Source organism: Bison bison, unplaced genomic scaffold (assembly GCF_000754665.1).
Source record: "Bison bison bison isolate TAMUID 2011002044 unplaced genomic scaffold, Bison_UMD1.0 scf7180017864107, whole genome shotgun sequence".
Lineage (NCBI taxonomy): Eukaryota > Metazoa > Chordata > Mammalia > Artiodactyla > Bovidae > Bison > Bison bison.
This window is the reverse complement of record NW_011494679.1, coordinates 568,016-592,467: the sequence shown is the minus strand read 5'-3', so window position 1 is coordinate 592,467 and position 24,452 is coordinate 568,016. Positions and strand designations below refer to the sequence as shown.

Here is a 24,452-nt window from a genome sequence, read left to right as displayed (position 1 = left end):
ATGCACGATACTGGATGCTTGGGGCGTGGTGCACTGGGACGACCCAGAGGGAGTGGTATGGGGAGGGAGGAGGGAGGTGGGTTCAGGATGGGGAACACATGTATACCTGTGGCGGATTCATTTCGGTATTTGGCAAAACTAACACAATATTGTAAAGTTTAAAAATAAAATAAATTAAAAAATAAATAAATAAAATTGTGTAAATTCAAAAAAAAAAAAAAGAAACTTAACCCTCCTGCATCTCAACTTCCTTATCTACAAAAGGATAATATGTGTACCTAAAGGACAGAAATGGTATGGACCTAACAGAAGCAGAAGATATTAAGAAGAGGTGGCAAGAATATACGGAGGAACCGTACAAAAAAGATCTTCATGACCCAGATAATCAGGATGGTGTGATCACTCACCTAGAGCCAGACATCATGCAATGTGAAGTCAAGTGGGCCTTAGGAAGCATCACTATGAACAAAGCTGGTGGAGGTGATGGAATTCCAGCTGAGTATTTCAAATACTAAAAGATGATGCTGTACTCAATATACAAGCAAATCTGAAGAACTCAGCAGTGGCCACAGGACTGGAAAAAGTCAGTTTCCATTCTAATCCCAAAGAAAGGCAATGCCAAAGAATGCTCAAACTACCACACAATTGCACTCATCTCACACACTAGCAAAGTAATGGTCAAAATTCTACAAGCCAGGCTTCAACAGTATGTGAACTGTGAACTTCCAGATGTTCAAGCTGGATTCAGAAAAGGCAGAGGAACCAGAGATCAAATTGCCAACATCCACTGGATCATCAAAAAAACAAGAGAGCTTCAGAAAAACACCTACTTCTGCTTTACTGACTATGCCAAAGCCTTGGACTGTGTGGATCACAGAAAACTGTGGAAAATTCTTAAAGAGAGGGAATACCACAACACCTGACCTGCCTCTTGAGAAATCTGTATGCAGGTCAAGAAGCAACAGTTACAAGTGGACATGGGAACAAACGACTGGTTGCAAATAGGGAAAGGAGTATGTCAAGGCTGTATACTGTCAGCCTGCTTATTTAACTTATATGCAGAGTACATCATGAGAAATGCTGGGCTGGATGAAGCACAAGATGGAATCAAGACTGCATGGAAAAATATCAATAACCCCAGATATGCAGATGACACCACATTTATGGCAGAAAGTGAAGAAGAACTAAAGCGCCTCTTGATGAAAGGGAAAGAGGAGAGTGAAAAAGTTGGCTTAAAACTCAACATTCTGAAAACTAAGGTCAGGCATCTGGTCTCATAACTTCATGGCAAATAGATGGAAACAGTGGAAACACTGACAGACTTTATTTTGGGGGACTCCAAAATCCCTGCAGACAGTCACTGCAGTCATGAAATTAAAAGACGCTTGCTCCTTGGAAGAAAAGTTATGGCCAACCTAGATAGCATATTAAAAAACAGAGACATTACTTTGCCAACAAAGGTTCATCTAGTCAAAGCTATGGTTTTTCCAGTAGTCATATACAGATGTGATATTTGGACTATAAAGAAAGCTGAGCACCGAAGAATTGATGCTTTTGAAATATGATGTTGGAGAAGACTCTTGAGAGTTGCTTGGACTGCAAGGAGATCCAACCCGTCCATCCTAAAGGAAATCAGTCCTGAATATTCAATGGAAGGACTGATGTTGAAGCTGGAACTCCAATACTTTGGCCACCTGATGCAAAGAACTGACTAACGGGAAAAGACACTGATGCTGGGAAAAATTGAAAGCGGGAGAAGGAAGGGGACGACAGAGGATGAGATGGTTGGATGGCATCACCAACTCAATGACATGAGTTTGAGTAAACTTTGGGAGTTATTGATGACAGGGAGGCCTGGTGTGCTGCAGTACCTGGGGTCATCAAGAGTCAAAACGCGACTGAGTGACTGAAATGACTGACTGACTAAATAGGGTTGATTTGAAAATTAAATGAGTTAAGTATTTAAGTGCTTTACTTATATTAATTTTTAAATAATAATATATGAACAAAATGGACTCCACACGTGGCTCAAAGGTAAAGAACCCTCCTGCCGATGCAGGAGACAGAGGAGATGCCACTTGGAACCCTGGATATGGAGTATCAAAGGAAATGGCAACTCACTGCAGTACTCTTGCCTGGAAAATCCCATGAACAGAGGAGCCTGGCAGGCTATAGTTTATAGAGTGGCAAAGAGATGGAAACACCTGAGCAACTGAGCACGCACAAGCAACACAGTATACGAAAGTGTTGATTATTATTATGCATTGGGGATTTAATGACAAAGGTTTGTCTCAATGTAATTTACAAGTCTATATTCTTTAGACTAATACCAAATTAGCCTGCATTTCCTCAACACGCAATAAATGGCAGGAGGGGAAAACATTCTCAGAAATGTGTAAGTGGTTTAAAGAAAACTAATTTGACACTGAACTGTCCATAAACAATAAAAAACAAATACCTAGTACATGTCTTCACAAGAAAAATTTACAATACTGTGAAATTTAAACCAAGAAAAATTTATAAACTGTGAAATTTAAATGAATCATATTTTCCATCTTCTTTCTGGATGGTCTTTACTCACACCTCTCCACAGTGTCTAATAGACATGTGCGTGCACGCTCAATCGCTCAGGCATGTCCTACTCTTGCAACCCCATAGACTGTAGCCACCAGGCTCCTCTGTCCACGAGATTCTCTAAGCAAGAACACTGGAGTGGGTTTCTATTTCCTTCTCCAGGGGATCTTCCCAACCCAGGGATCAAACCTGCGTCTCCTACGTCTCCTAAACCGGCAGGCGGATTCTTTACCACCGTGCCACCTGGGTCTCATACTCTCCATTTATCCCCTGAGTTTCACAAAAGTAGGAAGATCATAAAATCATCCAAAACAAATTTTTTTAATAATTACATCAGGATAATAGATGTAAATCATAGTCCAAGCAATCCAGGACATATGGTCTCCGTGACCAAATTCTTCCCCTGCTCATCAAGGACACAGTCATAGAAGCCTTCTGCTAATGTAACAGAACTAATGGCCTTTGTTACAAGGCCAGTGGTAGATAATTATTTGACTATTTCCTCACCCAGACAACACATGTACTTCAATAGTTAACTGAACACAAATATGAGAACTCCAAAGCACCCTTTGTGATAACACAAAGGAATAATTTTGAACATACAAGGCACAAATAAGTAGTTAGCTTATAAGTGATGGAGTGGCTATAGGCCTTGAAACTGGGAAAGAGTGCCCTAAGAAAAGAATCTCTGAAAAGCTTTTTTATAGTTAAATGATACTTAATTCATCACATCTTGTCATTTTTTCTCAGAAAATACTCCCAGAACCACATCTTGTGAACACTGAGACATCTAATTTCATATCACATGGTAATGTTAATGAGTAGATGTTACAGAATTGTGCTATCCAACCACACCCTCAACTACAACAGTTTATTTTAAACCTACTCCACTTTAGAACTCAGACAGAATGTTGAACACAATGGTAAGCTCATTTCAACAAAATAATTAATTAACTCTAACAAAATTTTCCAGATGGTTTTGTTTTGTCATGCTGTTTTAGTCACTCAGTTGTGTCCAATTCTTTGTGACTCTATGGACTGCAGCCCACCAGGCTCCTCTGTCAATGGGGATTCTCCGGGTAAGATATCCTGGAGATAAGGTAAGATACCCCCTCCAAGGTATCTACCCAATCTAGGGACTGAACCCAGGTCTCCTGCATTGCAGGCAGACTCTTTACCAGCTAAGCCACCAAGGAAGCCCAAGAATACTGGAGTGGGTAGCCTATCCCTTCTCCAGGGGAACTTCCTGACCCACTAATCAAACTAGGGTCTCCTGCATTTCAGACATATTCTTTACCAGCTGAGCTACCAGGGAAGCCCTTTGTTTTGTCAAATAAATGCGTATGTGCCTATAAGAAAGCTGGCAATATTAAATACAAAGTGTACTAAGCTTGTTATGAAAATTAATTTCAAAGACAATATTTACCAAATTCATCATGAAAGACAAATTCAGAAAAGAAAAGTAAATACTTTCACTTACTATTATTAGAAAAACAAAAACAATTGTGATAAATTTTTTTTAAAGGTCTCTGATTTCTTATGGAATAAGAAAGAAAAATCTTAATCTTTTAAAATCTTCAAACAACTGCTTTCTTGGAATACTGAAAATGAAGAAGCAACTATGAAACCTTGGGAAAAGAATACCAAACATGATAAAAAGTACTAAGCTATAATGCGTATATACACATTTAGAGTTCCAGATTTGTAATTCAAGTGTGAAAAATGATAAAAATGTTTAAAAAATAAAGCCAAATATAATTAAAAGAAGGTAAAATTGTTTACTATTTGTTCAGTGACTCTTATACTACTAGTAAGACTCCAATGTAATGAGTCAAAGTACAGTCAGTTGATAGTTGAATAAAACAATAAATTACATGGGAATAAACAGGGACCCCAATATGAATCTTATAATAATATGACTTACACTCCCTAAGGAGAAGCATTTAGGATAAAGAAATGGTGTGTGGACAGAGAAAAGAGTTGTAGAGTAAAAGAAAATACTAGTAATATAAACTATTCAGATAAAAAGAATAGAAAAAAATGAAACATATTTTCAAGAGGCACAAGTTATCTTTCAAATTCTATATCAGAAAGGTAAATTAAATCAATGGTAAAAATTCAACTTCATACAAAGAAATGATTTGCTTGTACACAAGGTTTTGAATTTAGTTTTCATATTCACTGCTAACTGAGGTGTAATAGTTTCAATTCTAAATAATGACTTCTGGGGAACACATACTATAGAAAAGGAAAATTTTCCAAAATATGCACATGATCATCTTCAATTTATAACCCAAACTTACCTATCTTCATTCTGCATAACTTTGTTTATAAAACAAAATGAAAAAAAGTATAAAATTTTTTTTAAAATATACTTTAGATGGAAGAACTATACAGCAAAATAAATCAAGTATCCCTAAAATGTTTCTATTCATATTAGGAAGTTCAACTAATAATATTCAGGCATCAAAATAATACCATTTTAATATATAATTTTATATGAAGGTAAAAATAAATTACACTAAAAATTGTAGAGTTGCTAACTGAATCATAAATGGGTTTTTGTTAGGAAAATATTTTTACTTTTAGGTAACTAAAGACTAACTGTGAAAGCTTAAGGATTTTAAGAAGTTACTTCCCGGAGCAAGCTTCAAAAGAAACATTTCTAATGAGAAAAGTTAAGTAGATTAATTACCTGTAAGATAACAAGAGCATTTTCTATGGAAAGGTCATCTGATGGTAGGCCCTCACTTTTCCAAATTAACTGTTCACTTTCAGTACAAAGAAATCTCCTCAGATCAAATTCTGAAAAATTAAAGATATCAGTCATACTTAATAATAATCTTGTGATTGATGAAGAAAAGAGAATAAAACTATTTAAAATATACTCCAAGAAAAGTCCAATGATCATTCTTAATATTCAATCCATCCTTCTGCATTTAGTACCAGAAGTTAAAGAGAAAAAAAAAATTTAATGATGTAAAGAAATGAAACAACTGAATTAGTTTTCTTCTATTAAATAAATGTTTCACAACTATATTAATTTATAAAAAAACACAAAATTCACAAAGAATTTTGGAATTCCTACATCTCATTTTACCATATGAAATCAGTGTAAAAATTAATAAATTTGTTTAACTGCATTCATACAATATCAAAATAATTCAGTGGTCTCAGTTTGAAAAGTGATTTTAGGGGGACAAGAGTTATCATAATAGATCGATTCTCAGAACATTCGTAGAATTTAGCAAATTAAGCACTTATGGTACCCATTAACTTACAGAAAGTTTTCCTAATCTTAAAAAAAGTAAAATGACAAAAATCAAAAGATATGCTTTTCATATACTGAAACTTCAAATTTATGATTTAACTAAATACAAACTTTCAAGACCAGTGAACTTGGTCCATGCTTCCAAACAGGTTTTTCTCAGACCCTCAGGAGCAGCAGAAAGATATGTAATAAAGGCAGCAGCTAGTTGAGCTCTTTTAGGAAGAGTAGCTAATTCTTCTGTGATCTCTGCAACCTGAAAAAGAGAGAGAGAGAGAGATGGATATGTCCTAAGAGGAAAAAAAAAAAAGCTTCAAAAATTCAAGCTTTGTTACTAGGAAAAAATCATTCATTGGTTTAAAGTAATTACCTATCTTAAATACAATTTTCAAAATGTAAAAATACCAGCAAGACCTTAGATCTTGCTGTGATATTAAAACAATGTATGATACAAGCATCTGAATGCAGAGTTCCAAAGAATAGCAAGGAGAGATAAGAAAGCCTTCCTCAGTGATCAATGCAAAGAAATACAGGAAAACAACAGAATGGGAAAGACTAGAGATCTCTTGAAGAACATTAGAGATACCAAGGGAACATTTCATGCAAAGATGGGCTCGACAAAGGACAGAAATGGTATGGACCTAACAGAAGCAGAAGATATTAAGAAGAGGTGGCAAGAACACACGGAAGAACTGTATAAAAAGATCTTCACAACCAAGATAATCACGATGGTGTGATCACTCACCTAGAGCCAGACATCCTGGAATGTGAAGTCAAGTGGGCCTTAGAAAGCATCACTATGAACAAAGCTACTGGAGGTGATGGAATTCCAGTTGAGCTATTTCAAATTCTGAAAGATAATGCTGTGAAAGTGCTGCACTCAATACGCCAGCAAATTTGGAAAACTCAGCAGTGGCCACAGGACTGGAAAAGGTCAGTTGTCATTCCAATCCCAAAGAAAGACAATGCCAAAGAATGCTCAAACTACCACACAATTGCACTCATCTCACATGCTAATAAAGTAATGCTCAAAATTCTCCAAGCCAGGCTTCAGCAATACGTGAACCGTGAACTTCCAGATGTTCAAGCTGGTTTCAGAAAAGGCAGAGGAACCAGAGATCAAATTGCCAACATCCGCTGGATCATCGAAAAAGCAAGAAGAGTTCCAGAAAAACATCTATTTCTGTTTGATTGACTATGCCAAAGCCTTTGACTGTGCAGATCACAATAAACTGTGGAAAATTCTGAAAGAGATGGGAATACCAGACCACCTGACCTTCCTCTTGAGAAACCTACATGCAGGTCAGGAAGTAACACTTAGAACTGGACATGGAACAACAGACTGGTTCTAAATAGGAAAAGGAGTACGTCAAGACTGTATATTGTCACCCTGCTTATTTGTACTCTGCTTATATGCAGAGTACATCATGAGAAACACTAGACTGGAAGAAGCACAGGCTGAAATCAAGATTGCCGGGAGAAATATCAATAACATCAGATATGCAGATGACACCACCCTTATGGCAGAAAGTGAAGAGGAACTAAAAAGCCTCTTGATGAAGGTGAAAGTGGAGAGTAAAAAAGTTGACTTAAAGCTCAACATTCAGAAAACGAAGATCATGGCATCCGGTCCCATCACTTCATGGGAATAGATGGGGAAACAGTGTCAGACTTTATTTTTCTGGGCTCCAAAATCACTGCAGATGGTGACTGCAGCCATGAAATTAAAAGACGCTTACTCCTTGGAAGAAAAGTTATGACCAACCTAGACAGCATATTAAAAAGCAGAGTCATTACTTTACCAACAAAGGTCCGTCTAGTCAAGGCTATGGTTTTTCCAGTGGTCATGTATAGATGTAAAAGTTGGACTGTGAAGAAAGCTGAGTGCCAAAAAATTGATGCTTTTGAACTGTGGTGTTGGAGAAGACTCTTGAGAGTCCCTTGGACTGCAAGGACATCCAACCAGTCCATTCTGAAGGAGATCAGTCCTGAATATTCATTGGAAAGGACTGATGCTGAAGCTGAAACTCCAATACTTTGGCCACCTGATGCGAAGATCTGACTCATTTGAAAAGACCCTGATGCTGGGAAAGATTGAAGGTGGGTTTAGAAGGGGATGACAGAGGATGAGATGGTTGGATGCATCACTGACTTATTGGACCTGAGTTTGAGTAAGCTCCAGGAGTTGGTAATGGACAGGGAGGCCTGGTGCGCTGCAGTCCGTGGGTTCGCAGAGTTAGACACGACTGAGTAACTGAACTGAACTGATCTCCCCTAACTAAAAGAGGAATGGATTGCTTTGTCTAAAATCCATCCATATAAAGGTATTGCGCTTAAAGATTAATTCACAACAGGGCCATTAATCTAGATCATTTATCCTAAGCCGACGAAAAGTTAATGGATATTTTTCCTTTTCATTTTTGTTAGCAAATACATTGTAGATTTCCTGTGTCTTAAACAATGCTTCTTTATGGCCATGGACTGTATCATGGGGTCGCAAAGAGCGCGACAGGACTGAGAGACTTTCACTTCACTGCGTGACCGCAGACAAACCTGTGCATTCCATCTCCTGTGTTCTCTATCCAGCTGATTAATTAAGACTTCTGCAGCTTTAATTGTTTCTTGTGCTTTGCTTACTTCAGCTTCAAGTTTGGCAGCTTCTGAAGTCCTGCTCTGAAATCTATGAAAACATTAAAATTTAATTAAAGACAATCAGATTTAAGATAGATTTAATACATTATGCTTAGGTAGTAAAGTGAACTTTTATACTAGAATTTTAAATAACTATAATATTGATAATATTTGCATATAAAATATCATTAATATAATAGACATGATACCAATGCTTACATTTAAAGGGGAATATTCTCACAGGGCTGTGATATCCTGCTACATTATGTATAAACATCAATATGACATTCAAAGTTCCTGTCATAAGATTGATCTAATTTGTCTTTTCAGTTTTATTTGATTTTATTTAGTCCAGTAAAACTAGATGTCAACATCAGAAGAATTGTATATTCTCAAGCAATGCACTATCTTTCATCTGCCATGACTGTCAATGGGCTGTTCCATCATCCAGCTCCTTCCTTATACCTACCGCACCCCTCATTCTAACTCCCACAAATACACACCTATCAAAATTACAAATAAAATTTTAAAACTCACATCAAATATTCATCCCATTAGATATATTCTCTCCCTATGTGCCCAACTGCCAAAGTTTAAAACTTCTTTTTATTTTCCTTAAAAATATTTGTACAAATTTATTATTTTACTAAATATAAAAGCAGATTCCATATGATTACTTAGTCCTTCAACAAATATATACGTGCCTTCAAAATGCCGAGGACTGGGCTTCCCCGGCGGCCCAGTGGTTGAGAATCTGCCTGCCGATGCAGGCGACACAGGTTCAGTCCCTGGTCCAGGAAGACCCCACATGCTGGGAGGCAACTAACCCTGGGCACCACAACTGCTGAGGTCCACACACTCCACAGCCCACAGGCCGCAACCACATCACAACTAGAGAGCAGCCCGTGCTGGCTGCAACTGGAGAATACCCACGGACAGCTACAGAGACCCAGCCCGGCCACAGATAAATAATACATAAAAGAGCACACACAGGACTGTGCTGATTCCAGGAACAGTTCAGAATAAGTGCTATAATCCTCTTTTTATAAATATGGAGACTTGGATCCAAACAGATTATTGCACAGGTCTTGCCAGTAGTAAGTAGAGGACCTAAAATTCACATATGGGTGTGCTATTAAGTTGCAGGCCCTCTATTCTTTATTGCCTCTCTAAGTGCCCTGTTCTTCCCTCCCCCAGAAATAAGACTCTAGGAGTCACTTGTCCAATATGGCAGCCGTATGTGGCTATCTAAATTTAAATTAATTAAAATTAAAAATCCAGTTCCTCAGTCATATTATCCACAGTCCTCAATCATATTATTCAGGAGGTTTTCATAATAATCCTCCCAAAATACAAGTAATATGATGCAGTGACTAAGAAAAGGAACTTAAAGGAGTCAGACAAATATAGGATCTAATGCTTGCTTAGTCATTTACTACTTGTTCAACTTAAGCAAACCTTTCTAATCTTTAGCGTTCTAATCGCAAATTATGTAAGAATATCCACCTCTCAATATTGTTCTAGATGCTAAAAACATGTATATGTAAAGTGCCTAGGACAACATCTGACACGTGCAAATGGCTAACAAATGGAGTTAAAACACTGGTACTATAAGCTAACTACTCAATAAATATTTGATGATCACTTTAGTATGATTAAGTACTGATTCTGAGCATGTAATATTGAAAAGAACATATCATTTTCCTTATCCTGCTCTAATTAATTGGGGCTTCCCTGGTGGCTCAAACGGTAAAGCGTCTGCCTGCAATGCGGGAGACCCGGGTGCGATCCCTGGGTCGGGAAGATCCACTGGAGAAGGCAATGGCAATCCACTCCAGCACTCCTGCCTGGAAAATCCTGTGGACAGGGGAGCCTGATAGGCTACAGTCCATGGGGTCGCAAAGAGTCAGATGCGACTGAGCGACTTCACTTGCACTTTCACTCTAATTATATACCAGGAGGGAAATTATGTGATTTAATATCTATATGTCTAATACAAAAACATTCAGGAATATTAAAAACATTGAATTTATAGCTTTCACTATAACTTTAATTTATGTATATTAAGTAAATATGTATAAATGTAAATAGAGATGATTGTTTCCTGACTATATATAGAAAAAAAAATTAATAGATTTTAGTCTAATGGAACCTTTTCTTGTTACAATAATGTTTATTTCTTCCATAAGAAAAAAAGGAAATGTAATACATGACTTAAAGAAAGTAGCAAGTGATAACATATGCTATAGTTAATGACATGTTCTCCAGTTTTCCAATCTCTACAATTCTTAAATGAAAATGTTTCCATATTTGTAAGTCCCATACCAGTATTTTTTTTGTCCTATATTAAAAACAATCACAGGAACAAAGAGGTACATGAGGGCTTTAAGATTAATGCCTTTTATAAACAGTTTTTAGATTTGAGTATATTTGCATGAAGGAATATTTTTAATATCAAAAAGAGCAAAATTAAAAAGATAAAACATTTTTAACACCATCATGTACCATTCACAATTCCAGACTATGGAATAAGTAGTACTGTAGCATGATCTGCAATACAGAAGTCTAGAAACAGGAATACCAAATGTAAACACTCCCAGCATTAACACAGTACATTTACTTCTTCCTGCTCAGTTTTCCATTGCTTAGAAATATACACAGTGATAGTTATACAAATGGAAACTTATAATAGTTTTGTTCTCATTAAACTTTTTAAAAGGAATACACTATTATTTTATATTATTTACCATTTTAAAGTGATAAATCAAAAAATTAATATATTAATTATAACAGTTTTTTAAAACTTTAGTATCAACTGTGGTAGGTTTTCAAATACTCAAAATATATTTCAAAACTTAACTTACTTTTCTTTGAGTTCTGATACTTTCTGACCAACAGAATTAAGAAGTTCTTCTAGTTTCCTTTTTCTATCTTCAGTTTTCCGCAAATTTCTAAAATATAGTTCAATTTCATAAAAGTCACTCTAGTTATCAACAAAAAGCAGGAACAGCACTGTAAAATATAATCTTGCAGTAAACAAATGACAATAAAAATTGTCAATAATTCACTAATTTTAATACTTTCATTTAGAACTTTATTTGAAAAGCAATGCTAAAATTAAAAGTGTATTCTCTGACCTAACCACATCACTTCCAGGAATCTACATTTTAAAACACTTGTGCAAACAGATTTCTGGATAAAAATGGCTGGATGGCATCACCAACTCGATGCACGTGAGTTTGGGTGAACTCCGGAAGTTGGTGATGGACAGGGAGGCCTGGCGTGCCTGCAATTCATGGGGTCGCAAAGAGTAGGACACGACTGACCGACTGAACTGAAGAGAATGTTAAAATGAACACAGATTCCAAATATGTTTTAGCTTCTGATAGACTGTGGATAAGTATGTGACACAAAAACAGAAAAGAAAAAAATCAACTGAAAAAAAAGGCAGTTGTTAAGAATAACAAATGTATACAAGAAAGGAAATATACTCACAAAATAGTATTCAAGTTATAAAAATAATTAATCACAATAATATAAATAGTATGATTTGACATGAAAATTTCATGTATTATATTAAGAAAAATAAGAGACTTATTTAAGCAGCTAATATCTTCTTGTCTAGAGTAAGAAAGAAAATACCAAAAATTGAACAATGAAGAAAATGACATACTTCTTAGTTCACATTCAGAACAAATGAGATAAAATATAACACTTACTCAGTAGCAAATTGAAAGTTTAAGCCCCTAAAGTCATTAAATTTTTCCCACACCTGCCAGATAATATTTTAGAAAATATATGCTAAAAATTTTCAAAAACTTAGAGAAAAACCATATATTAGCACTAAATTTCTAGACAGCTCTTCAAGAATATTAGAGAAACCAAAGGAACATTTCATGCAAAGAAGGGCTCTTTATTTCCTGCAAACGAATGACAGAAATGGTATGGACCTAAAAGAAGCAGAAGATATTAAGAAGAGGTAGCAAGAATACATAGAAGAACTATGCAAAAAAGATCTTCATGACCCAGATAATCGCGATGGTGTGATCACTGACCTAGAGCCAGACATCCTGGAATATGAAGTCAAGTGGGCCTTAGGAAGCATCACTACAAACAAAGCTAACGGAGGCAATGGAATTCCAGCTGAGCTATTTCAAATTCTAAAAGATGATGCTGTGAAAGTGCTGCACTCAATATGCCAGTAAATTTGGAAAACTCAGCAGTGGCCACAGGACTAGAAAAGGTCAGTTTTCATTCCAATCCCAAAGAAAGGCAATGCCAAAGAATGCTCAGACTACTGCACAATTGCACTCATCTCACACACTAGCAAAGTGATGCTCAAAATTCTCCAAGCCAGGCTTCAACAGTATGTGAACTATGAACTTCCAGATGTTCAAGCTAGATTTAGAAAGTTAGAGGAAGCAGATCAAATTGCCAACATATGCTGGATCACTGAAAAAGCAAGAGAGTTCCAGAAAAAAAATACTACCTCTGGTTTACTGAATACGCCAAAGCCTTTGGATGGATCACAACAAATGCTGTGGAAAATGCTTAAAGAGATGGGAATACCAGATCATCTCACCAGCCTCCTGAGAAAATGTATGCAGGTCAAGAATCAACAGTTAAAACTGGACATGGAACAACAGACTGGTTCCAAATTGGGAAATGAGTACGTCAAGGCTGTATATTGTCACCCTGCTTATTTAACTTCTATGTAGAGTACATCATGTGAAATGCTGGGTTGGATGAAGCACAAGCTGGAATCAAGATTGCTGGGAGAAATATCAGTAACCTGAGAAATGCAGATGACACCACCCTTATGGCAGACAGTAAAGAAGAACTTAAGAGCCTCTTGATGAAAGTGAAAGAGGAGAGTGAAAAAGCTGGCTTAAAACAACATTCAAAAAGCTAAGATCATGGCATCAGGTCCCATCACTTCATGGCAAATAAATGGGGAAACAATAGAAAAAGTGAGAGATTTTATCTTCTTGGGCTCCAAAATCACTGCAGATGGTGATTGCAGCCATGAAATTAAAAGACGCTTGCTCCTTGGAAGAAAAGCTATGACAAACCTAGACAGCATATTAAAAAGCAGAGACATTCCTTTGCCAACAAAAGTCCGTCTAGTCAAATTATAGTTTTTCCAGCAGTCATGTATGGATGTGAGATTTGACCATAAAGAAAGCTGAGGGCTGAAGAACTGATGCTTTTGAACTGTGGTGTTGGAGAAGACTCTTGAGAGTCCCTTGGACTGCAAGGAGATCCAACCAGTCCACTCTAAAGAAAATCAGTCCTGATATTCATTTGAAAGACTGATGCTGAAGCTAAAACTCCAATACTTTGGCCACCTGATGCAAAGAACTAACTCATTTGAAAAGACCCTGATGTTGGGAAAGACTGAAGGTGGGAAGAGAAGGGGACGACAGAGGATGAGATGGTTGGGTGGCATCACCTCCTCAACAGACATGAGTTTGAGTAAGCTCCAGGAGTTGGTGATGGACAGGCAGCCTGGTATGCTACAGTCCATGGGGTTGCAAAGAGTGGGACACTATTGAGTGACTGAACTGAACTGAAATTTCTAGAATTTACTTTTTGTACCTGAACTTTACAAAATAAAGTATTCCTTTACAAAATTTTGCTCTTGCCAAAGGAAATTCTCCCACTTTATCTATCCAACAACTTAATAGTAGGAAGAAAATGAGTTCATTCTGCTATCCATCTTTTAATTGCTTTTTCTTCATATTTTTGGTCTGTTTAACTCTTCACTTATTCATTTTTTTTCCTTTTTCTCTAATGATAAACAGTAACAACACTGTGTTCCTTTCAGGTGTACAGCACAGTGATGTCTCTAGTGATATACAGCTAAAATACTGTGTTACTTTCAGGTGTATAGCACAGTGATCCAGTTATTTTTTGCAAATTATATTCCATTTTAGTTTACACGATATTGAATAAAATGTCCTGTGCTATATAATAGAACCGTTTGCTTGCCTATTTTACGTATGATTGTTTGTCTTTTAATAATGTACTCCTCATCTGTAAATAGTGCTGCACCCCAGTGCAGTAACAGGACCAGACGCATGATCCTACATGATCCTACATGCATCTGGTCCTGTGCACACAGGACATGCATGGCATGTTTCTACATGTTTCTATTGCATGGCAATAGAAAGGGAGAAGGTGGAAATGGTGACAGATTTCCTCTTCTTGGGCTCTAACATCACTGCAGATGGTGACTGCAGCCGTGAAATCAGACGATGTCACAGCTCCTGCGATGAGAAACCTAGACAGAGTATTGAAACGCAGAGACATTACTCTGCCGACAAAGGTCTGCAGAGTCAAGGCTATGGTCCTCCCAGTGGTCACGTACAGCTGTGAGAGCTGGACCATAAAGGAGGAGGAGCACCAAAGAATTGATACCTTTGAACTCTGGTGCTGGAGAAGACTCCTGAAAGTCCCTTGGACAGCAAGAAGATCAAACCAGTCAATCTTAAGGGAGATCAACCCTGAATACTCGTTGGAAGGACTGATGCTGAAGTTGAAGCTCCAATATTTTGGTCATCTGATGTGAACAGACGACTCACTGGAAAAGTCCCTGACGCTGGGAAAGATTGAGGCAGAAGAAGAGGGTGCCAGAGGATGAGATGACTGGATGGTGTCGCTGATGCAACAGAAACGAACTTGGGGAGACTTCAGGAGAAAACGAGGGACAGGGAGGCCTGGAGCGCTGCAGGCCATGTGGTCACAAAGCATGGGACATGACTGGGCTACTGAAAAACAACAACCCAATTATGTACAGATCTTTCTCGCAAGTTTTGTTATCTAGCTCTTCTGCCATTTTCTAATTAGTTTTCCATGATAATAGTTCCACGTGGAGATGTGGTTTTGATGTGTCTGTGGTTTAGATGAGATGAACTCTACATTCTCCACTCCATTATCTGGATCTACATTCTTAATTTGTATTTAAATGACTCAGTGTTGTCAGCTGCCTTTTTAGATACAGACAATAAATAAATCCTAATAATATGTCATCAATTGATGAAAATGAAGGTTAGGGTTGTTTATATTTTATATTTAACTTACGATTCTAATCCTGCCTGTTCCGTTTCCAAAGGCTGAATTCGTTCCAAGACATGGGAGTACTGGACATTGGCTTTAACCCAGGCAGCTAACGGAGCAGCTGCAGTACTGGCACGCTTAGCATTCTGAAAAACACATCAGAGATTATCCCACATCCTAACTTCACTTGAAATAAAGGTAAGGTTAATTCCAGTGTATTTTCTTTAAGCATCTGTTTAATAATTTAACCCAAATAATGAAGTTTTGGGTTTACAGCAAAAATAAAAATAAAGTGAACTGCTGTTTTGATTAAGTAAAAAATATATAAACTATTTTTCCTTAAGAACAAATCTTTTTGAACCACATACAATCTTTAATACAACTCTATCATTCTATTGACATAAATAATTATTAGCCACATTTGTAATGAATACATGTGCCATCCACAACAATCTTCAAGTTCCATTTCTTTCTCTTCAATACAAAGAACAGATCTTTATTAGATAAAACCACTGCTGAAACAACTGCTATCGGCATCAAGAAGTACATGACGTTTTGAATAAAAGATCTAAAAAAGACAAGAATCATGAAATTTAAACTGTTTCCTGAATTAGATATAAGCATTCCAACAGAGAGATGTGTTATTATATGACTAATATACAAGAAGAAATAAAAGCATACAGGCAAATTGGAAGTTATGACCGTTTAGGAACTTACCGATGAGAGCAGATCGTAAGACTCAAACACCACCTGAGATAATAAACCTGTCTCCAACCCTCTAGATTCTAGTTTACCCAATTCTTCTGGCAAATACTTCCCAGCTATAACAGCTACAACTTATTATAAAAAACTTTTACTTTTTTAAATAAACTAAAAAATAATGTAAACCATCACATTTTGACAAGAATATAACAAGAGTATGGAAATGGAATTTAAGGTATCTGTTAAAATTACCTTTGGATCAAAAGATCCTTTATTTTTAAAAAGAAGTTCTTCAACACTCTCTCTTATTTCCTTTGGAATATTTCGTGCATCAAAGGTTGCTATGTCTTCTCGCACCCCTCTCTTTGCAAGGAAGCTAGAAATAAAGCATATTATTAATTCAAATGAGGCTAAATATAGTTTGCTATTTTTAACAAAAATATCAATTTAACAGAGTGGTATATACAATACTTTCAATCTATTAGTTAACCACAGAACAGAGTAATTTTAAAGTACTTAAGTTTCTAAAGTAACATTATTTCATCGGTTTTTATAGACAAGGAGCTCCAGAAAGATGCACAACAGTTTTTCTAAGGTTCTGTGAATACACTGAAGCAATACAATGAAGGAATTATAACACTGAACTCCATCCACATCCCTTTATGTGAACTCCTGAGTAATTAATACATTATAGGATATGCAAGAAAATATTCTGACTCTTTTATAAGAAAGATATTTTACGTGCTCTCTCAATTTAAATCTCCTCCCCCATTTCAGACTGAAAAAGAACTCTACTATCAGAATGAATACCAGCACAAACTATAATGCCATTGCTATACTGTGAAATCTAAAGCTCCACATTATATACTGAGTTAACAGTCAGCCTTTTCTCCTCTGGTTTACATCCCTTTTATATTTTCATGGGGCTCTCACTTGCTCTCTGTGTCTCTCTGCCTCTGCCAAGAGTGAAAAACTCTTTGAGAACAGTGACTATATTTTCTTCATCAGTACACCACAGTAAATACATTACTCTGTACCAAGTAAGGACTAAATCAATATTTATGTTTATTAATATGTTCTTAAACACTTGAAGGCATTCATCTTCTCCTTTGACACTTTTAACAATCACTTATAGTGGAAGGAAAATATAGTTCTTGAAATATGATTACATAGACCATCCTGAAATATTAGGGGAAAGTGTGTAATCCCGTACTTAGATGAAGTTCAGTTTGAGAAACAATATAAGACATAATAAAAATCTGAAAGAATGTATAATTTACGCATAAAGTTACATTTTTCACAAATTCAAAAACTTACCTTTTCATGCTCACCCAAGATGTGTCAAAGATACCCATTAATCTCAAAACGCCTTCAAGAATGTCTCTGATTACATCAGGAGGCATACGCAGGGAACGGATTTCTGAAAGAGATTCTGCCTTAATGTTTCCAACTGCTAGTTTAGCTTCATTGACTAGAGGCTAGAAGACAAAAAGGGTATTTATACATTCAAAAATATATATGGAAATATACTAACTCTTTACAAATTATCTAATATTGCCATTTTATTTAAAATAACCAGTTATTAATACCCTTTCTCTTCCAATATAAAAATGCTCTAAAACACACAAAGTACAAAATGTTCAAGTGGGGAAAGCTAGAGTTTCCGGCACCATAACAGCCACAGTCTAATTTGGAAAATCTAATCTGTGTTGAGACAATCTGCCATTTTCAAGAGGTCCTTTCTTTTCTAATACTTGCTTGCATATTTAATCAAGTCTCAAGAAAAAAAAAAAAAGCCTAAGACTTTGTCTTAATTTATCTGCAAAATATTTACTTCTACAGTGTAAACAATATGATTCATGGAAAACAAAGATTATTTTTAACAACCATCGGCTAATTTGGTTACTTCTCCTAGCAGACTTTCCTTCCTGTTTCTCTTTTATAAACAGTATTAAGTGAAAGCCACACTGGTAATACTATTAGGAAATAACTTATGAAAAAAATGTGTAAACTCCAAAGTAAAGCTGAAAATCAAAACTAAAAATGGCTCTTACAGTGTTTGCTACTTTTATCTTACCTGTACTTCTTTTAATTCATCATCAATTTTGTTCTTCCTTTCTTCAATTTTAATGACTTCTTCTGCTATTCTGTGCTTCAGTCTTTCAAGTTCTGTCTTTTGCTCACTAGCATCCTACAGGAATATTAAAGCAGCATTCCAATTGATTTTAATGTACTCAACATTTAAAAGCGTAATACCAAAAATGTTATTTTAAAAGCACTATTAAATGCTTTTCTAATATTAATTGACATGAGAGTTTCTAACATGCCTTAGGAAACTGATGCTGTAATTTATATAATTTATAGTGATTTATAATTTACTCTATATTTCTATTAGGAAATATGCTTTAATTTTTCTGAATAGCAAAGCAATAAATGTTTACTATATAAAAATCAAACTGTCAGAAATGCATAATTTAGAAAATGATCATAATAATATACATTTAACACTTGCAACAACCCCAGAGAAATACTATTATGCTCATTTCATAAACAAGAAAACTAAAAATAGAAGTCTTCTCTAATTCTAATAGTGGAATAGTGATAATTCTTAGAGATAAGCTATAGTATTCTAAGATTTTGTTTCTATATTTTAGACAAAAATTAACTGAAATTATTATACAATAATATGCCAATATATGAACAAAAATTAGTTAATATTCAAAAAGCACAATGATATATTAATAACACATGATGTTTTTAGTCATGAATTCAAAAATCAAGAGTCCCACATATGTAAACATGCTTTAACATTATGAACGTTTGTATTTATTTATACTCTCAAAAAACCAAGGAGGAAATTTTTCAAGAAACTTTCCAAAAGTTCTAATAACAGAAATTCTCAACCATATTATAATCATTCAAGGAGTTTTAAGACTAATGTTTGGTGTCCTTTCTACACATATTGTGACAAATACATCACATTACATACATAAACAGAATCATATTCTTGTACACTTGAAACTAATAAAGGGGTGTGAGTCAATTATATTTCAATTAAATCAAAAAGAGACCAGAGTCCCCTCCCTCTCACTCTACCTGAATTGAAAGAAACAAATTTGCAGTTTAAGCTGGCAACAACAACAAAACTAATGCCTTGCAACCTATTACCATATCCTTCAGGAACCTGACACATGAACTCAATTAAAATTTTCTATATTCCATAAATGTTTCTACCTGTGTATCTCTGCTACCAGTCCTCAAAGGGGAAAGTTCTTTTCTCAAACTCCACAGTATCAAAATATTCCCTAAAGGCCCTACTCATGTGCTTCACGTTTTATTAACCTACTTTTCCAATTGAAAGTTACAGCTATTCTGAATAAGTACTTTAATATGTACATATTATTATATTATTATACATATTTAATATGAATAGCATTTAATATGTGTCTTCTTTCTCTAGGTCACAAACCTAGAGTAGCAGGCTTTGAAAGTCACACAGTTTGGTGAACTTATGGATGAGGGGGGCAGGGACAGATAGGGACTTTGGAAAGATCATGATACACTGCTATATTTAAAATGGAAAACCAAAAGGACCCTTTGTAAGCACATGCAACACTGCTCAATGCCAGCCTGGATGGGAGAATGAACACATGTATATGTATGGCCCAGTACCTTTGCTGTTCACCTGAAACTACCACAACATTGCTAACCGACTACATCCCAATACAAAAGGCTTTCTGCTGTCAAAAAAATTAAAATCAAGAAAAAAAACAGTTGCACAATTTGGTATTTGTCTCTCTATGCCATCAGTTAAGTTCAGTTCAGTCTCTCAGTCGTGTCCAACTCTTTGTGACCCCATGAATAGCAGCACACCAGGCCTCGCTGTCCATCACCAACTCCCAGAGTCCACCCAAACCCATGTCCATTGAGTCGGTGATGCCATCCAACCATCTCATCCCCTGTCGTCCCTGTCTCCTCCTGCCCCCAATCCCTCCTAGCATCAGGGTCTTTTCCAATGAGTCAGCTCTTCGCATGAGGTGGCCAAAGTATTGGGGTTTCAGCTTCAACATCAGTCCTTCCAATGAACACCCAGGACTGATCTCCTTTAGGATGGACTGGTTGGATCTCCTTGCAGGCCAAGGGACTCTCAAGAGTCTTCTCCAACACCACAGGTCAAAAGCATCAATTCTTCAGCCCTCAGGTTTCTTTATAATCTAACTCTCACATCCATACATGACTACTGGAAAAATCATAGCCTTGACTAGATGGACCTTTGTTGGCAAAGGAATGTCTCTGCTTTTGAATACGCTATAATATGCTAAAATAAGCATATTTTAATTTCATGGCTGCAATCAACATCTACAGTGATTTTAGAGCCCCAAAAAATAAAGTATCTCACTGTTCCATTGTTTCCCCAACTATTTGCCTTGAAGTGACGGGACCAGATGCCATGATCTTCATTTTCTGAATGTTGAGCTTTAAGCCAACTTTTTCACTCTCCTCTTTCACTTTCATCAAGAGGCTCTTTAGTTCTTCTTCACTTTCTGCCATAAGGGTGGTGTCATCTGCATATCTGAGGTTATTGATATTTCTCCCGGCAATCTTGATTCCAGCTTATGCTTCTTCCAGCCCAGCATTTCTCATGATGTACTCTGCATATAAGTTAAATAAGCAGGGTGACAATATACAGCCTTGACGTACTCCTTTTCCTATTTGGAACCAGTCTGTTGTTCTATGTCCAGTTCTAACTGTTGCTTCTTGACCTTCATACAGATTTCTCAGGAGGCAGGTCAGGTGGTCTGGTATTCCCATCTCTTTCAGAACTGTCCACAGTTTATTGTGATCCACACAGTCAAAGGCTTTGGCACAGTCAATAAAGCAGAAATAGATGTCTTCTGGAACTCTCTTGCTTTTTCGATGATCCAGGGGATATTGGCAATTTGATCTCTGGTTCCTCTGCCTTTTCTAAAACCAGCTTGAACATGTATGTATGTATAAAATAAATGTATGTATGTATAAATAAAAATAAATAAAATACAATAAATAAAATGTTATGTATAAAATAATAAAATAACAAACGGAAATGTCATATATTTATCATTACTAACTTATAATACAAAATGCCGAGTTATTTTTCTAGGTCTAACCTAGGTAATCTAGTTAGCCACAGTCTTAGAACCTCTCTTCCCAGAACAGCCCAGAGAAAAGAGCAGCACAGCACACAATGTATCTTAACAATATTCACTAGTTTGGAAGTACACAGGCCCACAGAGTACTGAGTATTTTCCTTTGTTAATATACAGCTATCAATGATATTATGCTTTATGGAGTTTTTACTGTTTTTCAAATTACTAGTTAAAGGTTAAGTAATTCAAAAGTGTTCCAATTGCAACAACAGAAGTTAGAAGAATATGAAACAAAGCTTTCAACTTCCTGAAAGGAAAAAAACAATATATATTTTTATAATAAAAATGACTAGCTGCTTCAGATAAGTGTTTATATTACTTTGTTTCTAAAATTCCTTGAGAAAAAAAAATATGCTAAAGTTTTACAGTATAAAAATTAAATTGATTTTCTGATCTGTTACTTCCAGGCCAGGTAGTCCATAAATGTATATTGTAAACACTGAATGTGAACATAATCATCAGTTATCTAAAAATACTATTGCTCCTGAAGATTTTCCATCTGCCAACGAATTAATTTTGACATGCCGGGTGAAAACTTTTTGCTTATGCCATCAGTTCAGCCCAGATCATCCTCTTGTGAAGTTCACAGACAATAAACTTCCTTTCCATGCTCATACAGCTTTGGTGCATAAAGAATTATTCTTTAAGTATAAAGCAATCATGTAAGAAAAAATAATAATAAGACATGTTCAAGAAAAAGACACCTTCATGAAATTGCCCCCGAGGGCTAGTTGCAGATGCTGCAACAATGAAACCACAAGGGGCACTACTGCCAAAAGGAAGCATCTAGAGATTGTTTTACATCTCCTGAGAAACAATATAATAAAGATGAAAAACTGAATAGGAGGGTTAAAAGATAAACTTTAAGAAATTTTAAAGAAAGTAGAACAAATATAAAGTGAAAAAATATAAGAAAGTTAGAGAACCAGACTAGTAAGCCCAAAGCCCAAATAAGAATTCTAATAACCAAGAACAGAGAAATAAAGGAAAAGGAATTATCAATAAAATAATTTAAGGAAATTTCCCAGAACTGAAGGAGGCAAATTGTTAGGTAGTAAGAACTCATACTGGACACAGTGGATGAAAATAAACCCAAACCAAGGCAAATCACTGTAACTTTAGAACAATGAAAACCAAGAACTGAAAAACTCTGAAGGAAAAAAAAAAAACAAACAAACAAAAAACAGGTTATCCAAACACAGATCAGAAATTAAAATAGTGTTTTAATCACCAACAATGGAAGCTAGGAGAAAACTGAACAATGCCCTCAAAACCTAAACAAAACATAAATATTCCACCCTAGAATACTATTCCTAGCACACAACCAACCAACCAAGAACACAGCAGAACGTTCATATACGCAAGACCTCAAAACTTATCTTCCATGTACCCTTTCTCCAGAAGCTTCTGGGGCCAGGCTCCAGACATGAGGCAGTAGACCAAGACGGGAAAGAAAGAGCGCAGGACAGCAACTGAGACCAGGCAGAGAAGGAAGCAAGCCACAGGTCTTCAGGAAGAATGCTACAGGGGCTGAGGAAAACTATAACACAGCTGAGGCTTGGGGAAGTCTTCACAGAATATTTAGAACATACTTTTAAATAGGCAATTTATGGAGTCATATTACCACTTCCCTTCCCAACTACCAGAAGTCAGGGAAAAAAAGGTTATTCGTCTGAGAAATCAAGTCAAAGAAGCTCAAGATTTGGAATTACCAGGCCGAGGACCACAAAGCTAAGATCGAGAACAAGATTTTCATACGAAAAACAAGGGCATCACATTTCCTTGCTGATTAATGATGTTGAGTATCTTTTCATATATTTGTGAAACATATGACCCCTTTATATAAGTATGTTTTCATGAAAGGCCAGTGCAAATCTTTTGCCTATTTGCAAACTGAATTGTTCGTTTTATTAGTATTGAGTTGCAATCATTTCTGTACATGTTGGAAACAAGTTTTTTTTTTATCAAATATACATTTGTCAATACTTTCTCCTTGTCTGTGACATGCCTTTTCATTTTTTTTTAATTTCTATGAGGTTCAAGTTCTCATTTATTTTCCTCTTCTACTTTGTTATCATATCTAAGAAATCCCTGCTTTACCCAACATCATAAACATTTTCTCCCTAATTTTCTTCTGAAGTTGTATAATTTTATGCTGTACATTTAGGTCTATGTTTCATGTCAAGTTATTTTTCATACATCTGAGGTTTTTTTCCTCTCTTCATGGATATCTAAATATTCCAGTACCATTTGTTAAAAGGATCATCCTTTCCACATTTAAATGATACTGTTGTATGAAATTAATTGACCATGTATGTGTAACTCTGTTTCTGGATTTCATAGTGTTCCAGTAATCACTATGCTTACCATTACACCAGTGTCACCCTACCTTGACTACTGTAGATTTATAGTAAGTCTTTGTATCATAATAAGCCCTCCAACTTTGTTACTTTTAAGACTTCTATGCCATTTACTTTTATTGAGATATATACACCAGTCTGAAAAAACACTGAAATTAATTTAAATAAAAGAGGCATTAGACTTGTGAGAAATGCTGGGCTGGAAGAAGCATAAGCTGGAATCAAGATTGCCGGGAGAGATATCAATAACCTCAGATATGCAGATGACACCACCCTTATGGCAGAAAGTGAAGAGGAACTAAAAAGCCTCTTGATGAAGGTGAAAGAGGAGAGTGAAAAAGTTGGCTTAAAGCTCAACATTCAGAAAATGAGGATCATGGCATCCGGTCCCATCACTTCACGGGAAATAGATGGGGAAACAGTGTCAGACTTCATTTTTTTGGGCTCCAAAATCACTGCAGATGGTGACTGCAGCCATGAAAGTAAAAGACACTTACTCCTTAGAAGGAAAGTTATGACCAACCTAGATAGCATATTCAAAAGCAGAGACATTTCTTTGCCAACAAAGGTCCGTCTAGTCAAGGCTATGGTTTTTCCAGTGGTCATGTATGAATGTGAGAGTTGGACTGTGAAGAAGGGTGAGTGCCGAAGAATTGATGCTTTTGAACTGTG

General features: G+C 36.0%; 1 protein-coding gene across 2 annotated transcripts in view; it reads right to left on the bottom strand.

The window, feature by feature from the left end:
• The window catches only part of DYNC2H1 (dynein, cytoplasmic 2, heavy chain 1), a 394,047-nt gene that overhangs the window by 227,252 nt on the left and 142,343 nt on the right, over window positions 1-24,452 (bottom strand). For both annotated transcript variants that reach the window (XM_010838873.1, XM_010838872.1), the window contains exons 56-63: window positions 18,312-18,425; window positions 17,552-17,712; window positions 16,487-16,610; window positions 15,557-15,678; window positions 11,338-11,424; window positions 8,396-8,522; window positions 5,957-6,098; window positions 5,270-5,379 (exon numbers count right to left, since the gene is read on the bottom strand). In XM_010838873.1, coding sequence (XP_010837175.1) covers window positions 5,270-5,379; window positions 5,957-6,098; window positions 8,396-8,522; window positions 11,338-11,424; window positions 15,557-15,678; window positions 16,487-16,610; window positions 17,552-17,712; window positions 18,312-18,425 — 987 coding nt within the window. The remainder of the gene's footprint in view (window positions 1-5,269; window positions 5,380-5,956; window positions 6,099-8,395; window positions 8,523-11,337; window positions 11,425-15,556; window positions 15,679-16,486; window positions 16,611-17,551; window positions 17,713-18,311; window positions 18,426-24,452) is intronic.